Below are 14,195 nucleotides of genomic sequence, written 5' to 3'. Positions count from 1 at the left end.
TTTCCGCTTTTATTGAAAAAAAAGGAGAAAAAAAAAAAAAAAAAAGAAAACCCAAGGAAGGAGGAAGGAGCGGGCGGAGCCCACGCCCCCCCCCCCCGGCTGTTTTTTAAACGCGTTTCCTTTTTTTTTTTTCTTCTTTTTTCTTTTAAAAAATAAAAACAAAACCCAACCAACGTGGTAACAAGTGTCCTTACGCGAGCTTGCACGCAGCTGCGGGGCGGGAACGCAATTTGGGGTGAAAAGGGCCCTTTTGGGGCCGTTTCCCCGAGGAGCACAGGGACAGAGGTGGGGGGGGGGGCGAGGGCCAGGTCCCGGCCCCCCAGGGGCAGCGGCGGGGGCGGGGATCGGAGCCGGGACACCGGGGCACCGACCCCCTCCTGGTGGCACCCGCTGCTGGCTGGCCTCACAACGCTTAAATAAAAAAAAATAAACAACAAAAAAAGAACCAAAATTGTGCGTATAGGGTTTCTATTTCACAAAAAAAAAAAAAAAAAAGTTTTTTGCTGTTTTTTTTAAACTGTTTCCCCCCCCCTCCCCCCCCCAACCCCGCTACAGCTGCTCAACAGGGGAAATAAAAAGCGGCGATCGCCGCCGGGGGCTGCTCCCGCCCCAAAACGACGATTTCTACCTAAAACCCAACAGAACAAGGCGGGCACAGTCTCGGAGGGCACCACAGCCCCCCCCCCATTTTGGGGCTTCTCCCCCCCCGGGGGGCAAGCGCTGCCGCAGGGTCCGGTCCCTGCCCGCGGCTGCCCGAAGGCTCCGGAGAAGGGAGGAGAAGAGGGCAGGAAGCCCAGCTCGAAGCACAGCCGGCGGGGACTGAGTCTGGAACGTGGTGTGAAAAACCCGGGAGAACAAAACCGGGGCGTGGAGGGAACAACAAAACAAAACAACAAAAACAAAAACGATCCGTGAACGAGAACCAAGAGGGCAGGGCCCCCGAAAGGCGCAGAGCTCCCGGCTCCGCCGCGCCGCCGCTACTTCCTGCAGGTCCGGTGCGGGGTCTGCTTCTTCTGCACCTCCAGCCGGCAGCGGCTGCGCTCGTCCAGCCAGGGCAGCTCGAAATTCCTGCGGGCAGAGGCGGTACTGAGGGCCCCGCGGCGGTACTGAGCGCCCCGCGGCACCGGCACCGGCCCAAAAGGCTCCCGCAGCCTCCCGGTGGGTGACACCACCGGCAGCCCCTCTCCCGGTACTCACTGTGGGGTCAGTTTGGGTAAGGGGCGGCCGAAGGCGACGACGGGCAGGTAGGGGGTGATCAGCAAGCTTTCCACTGCGGGAGAGACACCGGGCGTCACGGGGACGGGACGGGCAGGGGGAGCTCCCCGCCGGACCCCCCCCCTCCCCGGCACCGCCGGGCACTCACCGTCATCCGGCTCAGGGAAAAATGAGGTAACTTCAGGCTCCGACTCCTGAATTCCTTTCCTTTTGTACATTCGGAGCTGCAGGCGCTGTAGGATTCGTTGTTCCCTGATCCTCTGGATGTCCCACCTGGAAGGCAGCGAGGAGATGGGGTCAGGCCGAGCACGGTGCGGGAGCTGCAAGGCTCCTGGCCGAGCTGCGCGCCCCTACAAAGCCTGCTCGGGCTCCCCGGCAGAGACACGGGCAGTGGAAAGGGTTTTTGGGTTCTCTTCCTGCAAACGGCTCCCGGCAGCGTCTGTCCTGGTTCCCCCAGGGCTGTCAGGGTCCGGCGGGACCCGCGCGCGCGGGAGGTGCCCTCGGCACCGCGTTCGTTCCTACCTTTTTCTCCGTTTCTCATCCAGCTCCAGTTTCGCATGCCGCTTGGAAAACACGCTGTCATCGAGGTTCTGCGAGGACACAACGGGAGGTGAGCGCTCCCCCCGCTCCTCCCGGCGCCGCCCGTCCTCCCTCGCCTGCCGCAGGATCCTCCGCGGGACCCCGATCTGCCCTCCAGCAGCCCCAGGGGGAGCTTTTCTGGGGGTTAAGCCCACCGAGGAAAGAACGCGGGGCCGTACGTACCTCCAGGACGTCTGAGGGGTTGGGGTCTCGCAGGGGCTCCACAACATGGTCCCTCCAAGATGGAACTGCGGGGGGGGGAAGGTTTGGCCGTTAACCCGGCGCGGAGGCACCGCTCCATGCCGCCGGTCCCACCCCCGGGCTCGTGACTGCTCCTTCCCAGGTCCCGGCCCCGTTACCGGGAGCTCAACCGGCTCCCGACACCCCCGGTGCCGCCCCCAGAGCTCGTCTCAGCACGCGCTGCCCGCTGCAGACAGCCCAGGAGCCACAAACCCGTGGGCAGAGGCGGCTCCGGGCGTCGCGAGCAGCGCAGCCGGGCACCGACCTCGCTGCGGGCAGAGCGTGGTTAAACCCCGAGCACCGAAAGGCTCCGGGCCAGCGTGAGGAGGGCTGGAAGCCAGGCGTGCGGCTCGCTCTGCCCTGCCTCCCGCAGCCAGGCGGGCGGGGGAAAGCCGAGGCACGCTACGAGGAGGCGCGTCGAGGTCCGCTCCTCGCGCTCCGGGGCGTTTTGCCACCCAGCGTCGGCCAGCGCGTATTCGCCGTCGGCTGGAGCGCAGCAAACCCCAAAAAAAACCTGAAGCTCTGCTGTGGGGTTTGGAGGAGAACCCCAGGAAGAGGCGGCCCGGCAGAAGAGGCACCGCGGTTTCTGCCCTGTTTCTGCCCAGTTTCTGCCTGGTTTCTGCCCAGTTTCTGCCCAGCTCCCCTCTCTGTGCCACCGAGACGCAGGGCGAGGAGCAAGCACCGCAGCGCGTGGCGGCCAAATCAACCCAGGGACGCGTTTCCCAGCCGTGAGAGGGAAGCTGCTTCGTGCCTGGCTTAAAAACAGGCACGGGGGGGGGGGGGGCTCTGGAAAGCACAGGGCGGTTGGAAAGGGAGCACGGCCAGCAGGGCCAGAGCCCCCCCGCCCGGCTCCGTGGACAGCACGAGCCGAAGGGGCTTGGGGCGCTCCGGACACCGGCTTCACCTCTCCCATCGCGTTTGGGACTCGGTTTTGGGACAGGGCACAGAGCCCCCCCCGGGGCAGTCGAGCCCTCCTCTCGCCGCCGGCTGTGCCGTAACGCCCCCGCCTGTGCCGTAACGCCCCGCCGGAGCCCAGCACGACCGGGCAGGGCAGGCTCTCCTCTCCCTCCATCGCTTACTTGCTACAGTCTCCTCCTTCTTTGGGGAGGGCTCTCGTAACGGCAACGGTGATGGGGGGGGCTGATGCCAGCGGCACAAGTACATTTCCGTGGTTGAAAGGTAGGGCAGGTCCTCGATCTCGCTGAAGAAGCCCTTCTCCTTGGGCTGGCTGCCGGGGCCCTTCAGGGGCGCCGAGGGTCTGAGCGGGGTCTCCGGCAGCGCCCTGTTTTTTTCCGGAGTCTCTTGGCTCCGCAGTTCCCGTTTGCAAACAGTTTCGGACAAAGAGCCGCTCGACTCCTCTTTCCCGGGGGAGTGCTTCAGAGTTTTACTCTTCACCTTCGAGAACTCGGACACCAGTTTTTTAACGGGGGTCTTCCTCTCCGTGCTCCCGAACGGCGGCTTCCTACGGGAGGGAGGAAGGAGAGCTGAGCGGGGGCGGGAACCCGGCCGGTCCTGCACGCACCAACAGCCCCAAAACGGGGCATTTTTACCAAGCCCAGGGGAGATTTGGGGGGCGAGAGCCGTGCCCAGCACGCCAGGGCTCCCAGCCCCGCACACGGCTGCCCCGCCGAAGCTTTCGAGGCTTTTTTTGCCCCCAACCTTCCCGGGGGTGTCAGCACCGCTTGGTTTTTACGTGCTTGCCCGCACGGGAGAGGCGTGCGGGTGCCAGGCACCACGGACGCAGGGCGGCGGGGTTTTCATCAGAAGCAGGACCGCAAACGCGACGGGACCCAGCCTGGACGGAGCACGGGCAGGGGAAAGGGAAATCCGCGGCCAACGCCGGGCTGGGGGAGCCCGAGAGGCTCCCCAGCACCCTCGGGTCCGTTTCCCCCCCTTCTCACCCCTGCCCTGAGCTCCGGGGGAGGACGTGGCACGCGCGGCCGTGCTGCGGCAGGGCAGGGGGGTGGGCGCGCTTGCAGAGCCCCAGCCGGGCCGGCCTCGCTCCCCGGCTCCCACCACGTGCCCTGGGACACCCGTGGGACGCCGGTGACAGCCCCGTGGGGTGCCGAGCGCTCCGTCCCCTTCCCTTTGGGGGGGGGGGGGGGACGGTGCCCACGTGCCACCAACCCCACGGCGGGGGAAGGCGAAGCCACCACGGGCACGCCGGGGGCTGCCCTCCCTTCCCTGGGCGCCCGGAGGGGAAGGAGGACGCTGCGCTGGAGACCCCCCCAGCCCCACGCCACGCGGGGCCGACCCCCGGACCCCCCCCCGTCCCCCCAATCCCATCCCATCCCACCCTTTACCTTTTGTGCCCCTTCCCGTTCCTGCCGTAGGGGAAGTGCTTGGGCTGCAGGGTCTGCGAGGGCTCCAGCAGGTCCCGCGGGCACTCCAGCGGCAGCTTCTCGCACGCCTCGGCCTCGGCCTTCTCGTCAGCCTCGAAGCCCTGGAAGACGCGGTGCTTCTCCCTCTCCGTGTCCTTCTTCACCAGCTGCACCCGCCTCTCCATGCGCTCGATCCGCGCCAGGAGCTGCAGCACGGCGACACCGAGGCTCGGGGGGGGGGCTCCATGCGGACAGCACGGGGGCAAGCAGGGGAAATACCCCCGGGGGGGGGGGGGGGGCAGCCAAGGAGCCCCCAGGGGCAACCCGGAGCCAGCCCGTGGCCCCCAGGGCCCCCCCCAACTCATCATGGGGTACCGGGCTTTTCCGAGCTGGAGCCCCCAGAGGCAACCCGGAGCCCCCGGAGGTGGCCCGCGGCCCCCAGTGCTCCCCCCCCCCCCATCGTGGGGTACCGGTGGCTTTTCCTGCGGCGCCGGCGCCGCTCTCTGCGCCCACCCGAGGCTTTCACCGCGCCCCCCTCCCAGCAGCGCTCGGCAGGAAAAAAGTTTGGGGGGAGCCCCCTGCGCCCCCCCACACGCTGGGGGGGGGGGGCTACAGGGAAGGCGCCCCCTTGCCGCTAATTAGCGGGAAGCCTAATGAGGCAGAGATGTCCAAAGGGGGCACGACGGCCGCTTGCTGCCCCCCCCCCCCCCCCCCCCAAGGGGCAGCAGAGCTGGGATGCAGAGCCGGAGCCCCTCCAGCCCCGCCGTGTCCCCCCCCCCTCTCCTCGAGCTGGAGGTTTGTAATTAGCTGCGGGCTCCCGGTCTATTAATTAGCTGCGGTCGTTATTAGAAAGCCAGGCCTCGAGGGGAACCGGCAGCCCAGCGTCCCTGCGGCGGGGGCAACCCTTGCATACTGCCCCCCCCCCGGGGGGGTCGAGCACCCAGCCCCTGGGTGCCCCCTGCCCTTGAGGGGGGGGGGGGAGGACGGGGACCCTCCGGGGGCTCTGTGCCCTCTGCTTTGGAGCCCCCCCGGGAGGACACCCAGGGGGCAGCGACTTCCCCCCCCCCCCCCCCCCCCCCAAGGACTGGCACCACATGGGTCTGAGCCCCCCCCCCCAGAAGCCGGGGTCCTCCCGGGTGTGCGTGGCCGGCGGGCGTGCAAGGCGGATGCAAACCACGTCCGTGCAAGGCAGGGCCCCCCCCGGGGGGGGGCAACGCACGGATTGGGGGGGCGGGGGGGGGGGCAAAGCTTCGCAGAGGTCACCCAACACCATGGCCCCCCCCCCCCCCATAAGAGTGGGGTCAGCAGAGGTAGCCGTGGCGGGGGGGGGGGGGGTCATGCAGCATGAACACCCCGGGGGGGGGGGCACATAACCCTTGGGGGGGCACATAACCCTTGGGGGGGGCACATAACCCTCGGGGGGGGGCACATAACCCTCGGGGGGGGGGGGGCACACATCAGCCACGGGGGGGGGGTCCGGGGGGGCTCAGCCCACCCTGCCACGGCTTCGGGAGGGGGGGGGCACTGCGGTGCGTGCCAGCCCTGCAGCAGCCATGCAGGAAGGGGGGGGGGGGGGGGCCAGCCCCGCAGCCGGGGGGGGGGCCATGCGGCAGCTGCGGAGCTCCGCCGCAGCGCCCCCCCCCCCCCAAAAAATTAAACCCCGCCCCGGAGGTGACGCGGCCCCTTTAAGTTAACCCCCGGGCCCGGAGCCGCCGCGGGCTCTTTAAGGCCCCCCCCCGCTGCCATGGCAACGGGCGGCGGCCCGTTAACCCCCGCCCCGCCCCCGCCCTTTGTGCCCCCGCCGGTAACCCCGGGGCCCCGCCCCCCCGGTACCGACCCCACCCCCCCGGCCCCCCCCCCCAAGGGCTTTGTTTGGGGGCACGGGGGGGGGGGGGTACCCCGGGTGTTAACCCCTTGGGTGCCGGGGGGGGCAGATGGGGGGGCAATTACCCCATGGGGGGCAATTAACCCCGGGGGGAGGGGGCAAAAACCCCATGGGGGGGGCAATTAACCCCTGGGTGGCCGGGGGGGGCAATTACCGGGGGGGGGGGGCCAAAAAAACATGGCGGGGGGATTTAACCCCTGGGTGGCCGGGGGGGCAATTACCCCATGGGGGTGCAATTACCCCCGGGGGAAGGGGGCAAAACCCCCCCCTGGGGGGCAATTAACTCCTGGGTGGCCGGGGGGGGGCAATTACCCGGGGGGGCAATTACCGGGGGGGGGGGGCAAAAAATCATGGGGGGGCAATTAACCCCCTGGGTAGCTGGGGGGGGGCAATTACCCCATGGGGGGGGCAAATGCCCCATGGGGTATTAAAACCAAGGGGGGGGGTAATTAACGTCGGGGTATTAACCCCTTGGGTGCCGGGGGGGTGTTAACCGGGGGTTAACCCTTTGGGTGCCAGAGGGGGGTATTAACCCAGGGGGTTAACCCCTTGGGTGCCAAACGGGGGGGGATTAACCCCTTGGTTGCCGGGGGGGGCATTAAGGCCTGGCGGTATTAACCCCTTGGGTGCCAAACAGGGGGGCATTAACGCCAGGGGGTTAACCCCTTGCATGCCGAAATGGGGGATGGTGTTAACCTACGGGGGGGGCGCACTTACCTGTTTGGGAGGGGGGCAGGAAGCCCAGGGGGGTTAACCCCTTGGGTGCCGGGGGGTGTTAACCCCTTGGGTGCCGGGGGGGAGGGTTAACCCCCTGGGTGCCGTATTAACCCCATGTGCCTCCCCGCCCCCCCCAGCCCCCCCAATTCCCCCCCCCCCCCCTTCCGTACCGTGTCCCGCTCGGCCTTGAGCTCCTCGATCTCCTTCTCCTTGGCCTGCAGCTGCTGCTGCTGCTGCTCGATGAGGTCCAGCTGGAGCAGCAGGATCTGCCGCAGGCAGGCGGCCTGCCCCGGCGAGCCGCCGCCGGCCCCCATGCCTCCCCTCCGCGCTCCGCTCCTCCACTTGGCCTCGGCGGGAGGCGGCTGCTGCGGGCCCGGCCCCGGTCCCGGCTCCGCGGGCCCCGTCCCCGCTCCGCCGCTCTCCTTCGCGGCCGCCGGTGCCGCTCCGTGCCCGGGCAGCCCCGCCTGGTACCGCGGCCGGCCGCTGGCATCCCCCGCCGCCTCCTGCTTGCCGCCGGCGGTCAGCGGCACCAGCCCGGCCCAGCTCTCGGCCGGCGGCCCGGGAGCCCCCGCCGGCACCCCGCCGCCTCGGCCCTTGTGTGCCCCCAGCGGCGGCGGCTCCTTGGGCCTGCGGGGCGGCGGGCGGTGCGGCGCGGGGCCCTCCTCCCCCTCCTCCTCCTCCTCCTCCTCCTCCTGCTGCTGCTGCTGCTCCTGCTCCTGCCGGGGCTCCCCCGCCGGGCCCGGCCGCTCGGCCCCGGCCGCCCGGAAGGCCGTGGTGGATCGCATGGCTCACGGCCCGCCGCCGCTACCGCCCGCCGCCATGGCGCGGGGGCCGCCGGCACAACGGCACCGCGCGGCCTACCAGGAGGCCCGGGGGGAGACGGGGCCCCGCCGCCAGCATCCCCGGGACGGGCCGCGGGAGACGAGCAGGGGCCGGCCCGGCGCCCCCTCACGGAGCCCCCCCCGTTACCGAGACCCCCTCACGGACCTCCCCCCCCCAGCCCGGTTACTGACCCCCGCCCCTCTCCCGTTACCGAGACCCCTCACGGACACCCCCCCCCTCCGTTACCGAGATCCTGTCACGGACACCCCCCCCCCCAAGTAACTGCCCCCCGCCCCGTTACCGAGCCACCCCCCTCCAAGCCCCGGGGCACCTCACGGACCCTCCCGGGGCCCCTTCCCGGTTGCCCCCCCCCCCCCCTTCCCGTTTCCCTCCAAGCGGCCTCCCCGGTTGCCCACCCCCCCCCCCGTCTCTAAGCAGCCCCCGGGGCTCCCTCACGGTACCGGGGACCCCTCGGGCCCCTCCTCACGGCACCGGGGACCCCCCAAGGTTCCTCCTCACGGTTACCGAGACCCCCCCGGGCCCCCCCTTACGGTACCAGGGACCCCCCCGGGCCCCCCCTTACGGTACCGGGGACTCCCAATGTCCCTCCTCACGGTTACCGAGACCCCCTCGGGTCCCCCTCACGACACCGGGGACCCCCCCGGGTCCGTCCTCACGGCACCAGGGACTCCCAGTGTCCCTCCCCACAGTACCGGGACTCCCCCGGGCCCCCCCTTACGGTACCGGGGACTCCTAACGTCCCTCCTTACGGTTACCGAGACCCCCTCGGGTCCCCCTCACGGTACCGGGGACCTCCCTGGGCCCCTCCTCACGCTACCGGGGACTCCCAATGTCCCTCCTCACAGCACCGGGACCCCCCCCGGGCCCCTCCTCACAGCATCGGGACCCCCCTAGGCCCCTCCTTACGGTACCGGGGACCCCCCCGGGCCCCCCCTCACGACACCGGGGACTCCTAATGTCCCCCCTCCCAGCACCGGGACCCCCCCGGGTCCCTCCTCACGGCACCGGAGACCCCCGTGGGCCTCTCCTCACAGCACCGGAACCCCCCCCCCCTCAAAGGGGGGGAGGTGGGGGGGAACACCCCCCACCCTCCAAAGGCGCCCCCCTAGGGCCGGGCCGGTACCGGCGGCGGCGGGGGCCAGGCCCGCGGCGGCCCCCGGTTACCTTTAAACCGGGCGGGGGTGCGCATGCGCCGGCGGAGGCGGCGGCGGCGGCGGCTCGGGCACCGGGGGGCAGCCGGGGGGGGGGGTTGGGGGGGTGCAGCGGCGGGGTGAAGCGGGGGGGGGGGGGGTCCCGGGCCGGGGGTCCCGCCCCGCCGCCCGCAGTATCCCGGTGCGGCCGCCCGGTGGCTCCCGAGCGCGGCGGCTCCGCCCGCAGCGCAACGGGGGCGGCACCGGGACCCCCCCCCCCACCCCCCCCACCGCGGCCTCCTCCTCCCCCCCCCCCCCAAACACCGGGACCCCCCCGCGCACACCCACACGGGGGGGGGGGGGGGAACGGGCGGGCACACCCACGCGTGCCCCGGGGGGATCTGCAGCCTGCCCCCCCCCCCCACGTCGTGTGCATCCCCCTCCCCGGGGGGGTGGGTGTGCAAATGCGTGTGTGTGCGCGGTCCTGCAGCCCCAGCGGGCACACGCACACGCACACGCATGCACACGCATGCACGCCCTGAGCAGGCTGCAGCCCCTGGTGCAATGCTCAAGCACACGCGTGCACACGCAGACACACCCGCAGAGGCTGCGGCGCCCCGCACGCACACGCATGCACACGCAGTCCCGCAGGGAATGCAGCAGCTGGTGCGCGTGTGCAAGTGCACAAACACCCACACAAATGCGCGCATGCGTGCACAAACACGTCTGTGTGCATACGTAAACACATGCTCCTGCAGGGAAGGATTGCACGCGTGCAAGTGCGCACACACGCACAAACACTGGCAGAGGCTGCAGCCCCCAGCGTGCGCACACACCGTGCGCACACACCGTGCACACACACCGTGCACACACACACATGCACGCATGCTCATGCATGCACACGCTTGCTCACACGTGCACAGACACCCCTGCAGGAAGGGACTGCAGCCCCCTGCGTGTGCACACATGCACACATGGACCTGCACACACACACACACGCTCCATGCACATGTGCACACCCTTGCTCACATGCACACACGCATCCCTGCAGGGAAGGTCTGCAGCCCTGCTGCGTGCACATGCATGCACACACATGTGCACACATGTACCTGCATGCACAGACTGCACACACACACACGCACACCCCTGCAGGGAGGCACTGCAGCCCCCTGCATGCACACACACGTGTGCACACACGTACCTGCATGCACACACACGTGCACACCCTTGCTCACATGCATGCACACCCCTGCAGGGAGGCACTGCAGCTCCCTGCATGCACACACACGTGTGCACACACGTACCTGCACACACACGTGCACACCCTTGCTCACATGCATGCACACCCCTGCAGGGAGGCACTGCAGCCCCCTGCCTGCACCCCCCCACACCGCCCCCCCCGTGCAGGCACTGCAGCCCCAGCACGCACACGTGCCTGCACACCCCCGCGCACACTGGCAGCCCCCCCCCGCCCTCTGCACAAACACCGCCCCCCCCCCACTGGGGACACGCGGGACACAAACACACACACGCGCGCGTGTGCCTCTGCAGAGCTGCTTTTAATCGGGGGGGCGCAAGGAGCAAACCTGCAGCAAAGTGGGGGGGGGGGGCTGCGGGCACCCCCCCCCGAAATCCACAGCCCCCCCCAAGAGCCGCTGCAGCGCTGCAGCTCTCCCCGCGTGGCAGCAGGCCGCGAACACCCAGTGTGGGGTGTGCATTGGGGGGGGGGGGGATAAAAAAAAACCTGGGGGGGGGGGTTTCCCTGCGGCCCCGCGCTGCGCTCCTGCAGGCCCACGTGCCGGCCGGGCGCCCGCCCGCACATGGCTCTGCAGCAGGGCCGCTGCTTTCGCGGGGAGGTTGTGGCGGCTAAAAATGGAGCAGGGCTCACATGCGCCCGCCACGTGACGCCGCCAGCGGCCCCGCTCGCATGCAGAAGGGCTCGCAAACACGGCGGAGGAGGAGGAAGACGAGGAGGAGGAGGAGGTGGGGGGGACACACACACACAGCCGCTCACATGGGCTGGCACAGACGCCGAGCGCCCGAGCCCCCGCAATCAGCGTGTGTCGTCCCCCCCCCCCCCCCCCAAAAAAAAAACAAAACTCGCTGCACCGACACCGCTGGCACCCCAAATGCGGGGCCACGGAGCTGTGGGAATGGGGTGTGGGTTGTTTGCCCCCCCCCCCCCGTGCATAGAGTAGGGGGGGGATGAGGTCGAAGGAGCCCCTGGCATCACCCCGATCTCTGGGGCTCTGCACCCCCCTGGGGGCCCTGCACCCCCAAATCCTGCACCCCCCTGGGGTCCCGGCACCCCCAAACCCTGCGCCCCCCTGGGGTTCCCGGCACCCCCAAATCCTGCACCCCTACACCCTTGGGGTTCCCTGCACCCCCAGATCCTGCACCCCCCTGTGGTCCCTGCACCCCCAAATCCTGCACCCCTACACCCTTGGGGGTCCCTGCACCCCCAAATCCTGCACCCCCCTGGGGTCCCTGCACCCCCAAATTCTGCACCCCTACACCCTTGGGGGTCCCTGCACCCCCAAATCCTGCACCCCCCTGGGGTCCCTGCACCCCCAAATTCTGCACCCCTACACCCTTGGGGGTCCCTGCACCCCCAAATCCTGCACCCCCCTGGGGTCCCTGCACCCCCAAATTCTGCACCCCTACACCCTTGGGGGTCCCTGCACCCCCAGACCCTGCAGCCCTACATCCTCAGGGGTCCCTGCACCCCCAAACCCCGCACCCCCCTGGGGTCCCTGCACCCCTAAACCCTGCACCCCTACACCCTTGGGGGTCCCTGCACCCCCAGACCCTGCAGCCCCCCCCCGGGCATTTTACACCCTCCCCAGATCTCCGGGTCCCCCCCCTAACCCCTGCACCCCCTGGACATGGGCACCCCCAGCCCCTGCCCCGCCGGGGTCCCTGCCCCATCCCGTCCGCGGGGTGCAGGGTGCTGGGTGCAGGGTGCTGGGTGCGGGGGGGGCCGGGGGGGGGCCGGGCGCCCCAGCCCGTTGTTTACCTGACTCTTTTCCCTTTCCGCAGGGAGGGGAAAGGCGAGTCCTGGCAGCGCCGAGCCGCAGGCCCCGGCCAAGAGTTGCAGGGGGGGGGCCAAAGCCCGGGGGGGGGGGGGCTGCAGCTCCCTGCTTGCAGCCAGAAATCTGCTCTGCAGGCAGGAAACCCCCCCCCACAACCCCCCCCCCACCGGGGGCCCCCGGCGAGCGGCCGTGCCCAGCTCCCCGAGCGCAACCGGGGTCCTGCCCACCGTCACCGGGGGGCCCGTGGGGACAAAAAGGGGGGGGCTCAGGGGTGTGGGACCCCCCCCACCCCCACTTCGGGTGCCACCCGGCACCCCGGCCGCCCCCTTCCCGCAGCACCGCACCGAACGGTGGGGGGGGGGGGGGAACTGAGGCACGAGGTGCCCACGGGGGCACCGGGCCACGCTCCATGTCCGCGGCCCCGCGGGGACCCCACAGCGGGTCTGGAGAGCGGCCGACACTGGGGGGGGGGGCACTGGGGCTGCAGCACTTTGGGGGGGGGGGGTGTCCAAACCCTCTGCACCCCCAGCACCCAGCTGGAGGGGGGGGGGGGGGTCCGCACCCCGCTGCGCCCCCAGCCGAGAGCAAGGGGAGGGGGGTCACAGGGAGAAGCGAGCCCCCGGAGGAGGAGGCACCCCCCCGGTGTCTTGTGTCCCCCCCCCCCCCACTCGTGTCCAGGCTTTTTCCTGGAAAAGGTGCAGCGAGGTAAACAACCCGGCCAGCCCCGGAGTAAAAATAAATCCTCGTGCACGCGGGCGCTGCCCGGGGAGCGCGGCGCTCCGGCACGTGGCACCGCCGCACGGCGCCGCCGCCAACCCGGCCACGGGGGCACGCGGCCACCACCGGCCCCCGCCGTGTGTCCCCCCCCTGCCCTCTGACCCCCCCCCCCCCCAGCTGCCCCCCTTGTCCCCCTTGGGGGGGGGGGGGAGGGGGGCTGCAGGGAAAAAAAAAAAAAGGCCCCGGGGGTCTGCCCTGCCAAGGGGTGCAGGATTGGGGGGGGGACGCGTGCGGTGCCGTGCAGGGACGGTGAGGTGGGGGGGGGCACGGTGCCACGTGTGTCCCCGCGCCGCTCACCTGGCACCTGGGCACGGCGGCACGTGGCGGCCTCGGCTGGGCTGGAAGTGGCCCCCCCCGTGCTGCGGGGCAGGACCCGGCACCCCCATAAAAGCCCCCAGTACCCCAAAACAGCCCCCAGCACCCCAAAACAGCCCCCAGCACCCCATAAAAGCCCCCAGCACCCCAAAACAGCCCCCAGCACCCCATAACAGCCCCCAGCACCCTCGTGCCGCGGCACAGCTGGGGGGGGGGGGCACTTTGGGGGGGCACCGTGGGGCACGGCGAGCGTGGGGCTGGTGGCTTTGGTGGCCTCCCCGGCACGGTTCCCCGGGGGGGCGCACGGCTGCACCCCAGCCCAGGTGCCCCCCTGTGGGCACCGGGATGTCCCCAGAGGTCCCCAGCCCCACGGTGGTCGTCTGATGTGTGCCCCCCCCCAGGGACCCTCAGGGTGCTGGCACCCACCCAGTATCAGGAGGTGGGGGCTCGGGGCAGCCCCCCCGGGAGCAGCCGTGGGCGCCCACCGGTGACATCCTGCAGGGTGCTGGGTGTCCCCGGTGCCACGGGGCACCCACGGGTGGGGGGCGGCTCTGGTGACCCGGCCCCCCCCCCAGCAGGGCCACCCCAGGGTGCCTGTGGCTTCCCCAGCCCCGGGGTTGTCCCCAAGGTGGGTGCCCAGCTGGGGTGCAGGGGACAGCGCCATGGGGGGTGGCAGGGGGCCCAGAGCCCCAATGGGTGACACCAGTGGGGGGGGGACAGTGCCATGGGGGTGTCACTAGTGTGGATGACAGGGGTACCCAGTGCCATACTGGGTGTCCCCAGTGCAGGGGACAGTGCCATACTGGGTGTCACTGGTGTGGGTGACAGTGCCCCACTGGGTGACAGGGGTGCCCAGTGCCAAAACTGGGTGTCCCCAGTATGGGTGACGGCGCCCCACTGGGTGTCACCGGTGCAGGGGACAGCGCCCCACTGGGTGCCAGCGCTGCCCAGTGCCATACTGGGTGTCACCAGTACAGGTGACAGCACCCCACTGGGGCACCCAGCTGCCACCGCGCCCCCCCCGGTGCAGCTCACGGCGCACACTTGGGGGGGGGGGTGGTGCCCGGACCCCCGGGGGGCCACCCCCCGGTACCGGCCCCATTTCGTACCGGGGGTCCCAGCTCCCCCCCCCCATCCCCCT

General features: G+C 70.5%; 1 protein-coding gene across 1 annotated transcript; it reads right to left on the bottom strand.

Annotated features, from left to right (window-relative positions):
* Positions 1-905: 905 nt before the first annotated feature.
* Positions 906-7,971, bottom strand: MSL1 (MSL complex subunit 1). Its single transcript, XM_083809165.1, has 8 exons — positions 7,128-7,971; positions 4,338-4,561; positions 3,114-3,496; positions 1,978-2,042; positions 1,738-1,805; positions 1,364-1,488; positions 1,198-1,270; positions 906-1,068 (listed from the first exon to the last, which is right to left on the bottom strand). The coding sequence occupies exons 1-8, from the start codon at positions 7,740-7,742 to the stop codon at positions 978-980; spliced, it is 1,644 nt and encodes a 547-aa protein (XP_083665291.1). The 5' UTR covers positions 7,743-7,971; the 3' UTR covers positions 906-977.
* Positions 7,972-14,195: the final 6,224 nt, after the last annotated feature.

Source organism: Anser anser (genome assembly GCF_964211835.1).
Source record: "Anser anser genome assembly, chromosome: 23".
NCBI lineage: Eukaryota > Metazoa > Chordata > Aves > Anseriformes > Anatidae > Anser > Anser anser.
Note: the sequence above shows the minus strand (reverse complement) of the source record. Positions and strands in the feature narration are given on the sequence as shown.

What these genes read in the sequence shown, in the direction of transcription:
- MSL1 (XM_083809165.1), bottom strand. Translation starts at nt 7,742, where the DNA reads ATGCGATCCACCACGGCCTTCCGGGCGGCCGGGGCCGAGCGGCCGGGC. An exon ending in GAAGGAGGAGACTGTAGCAA is followed by an intron (nt 2,043 to 3,113) that starts GTAAGCGATGGA and finishes CCCCCCCCGCAG; the next exon opens with TTCCATCTTGGAGGGACCAT. An exon ending in TTTCCCTGAGCCGGATGACG is followed by an intron (nt 1,271 to 1,363) that starts GTGAGTGCCCGG and finishes TCTCTCCCGCAG; the next exon opens with TGGAAAGCTTGCTGATCACC.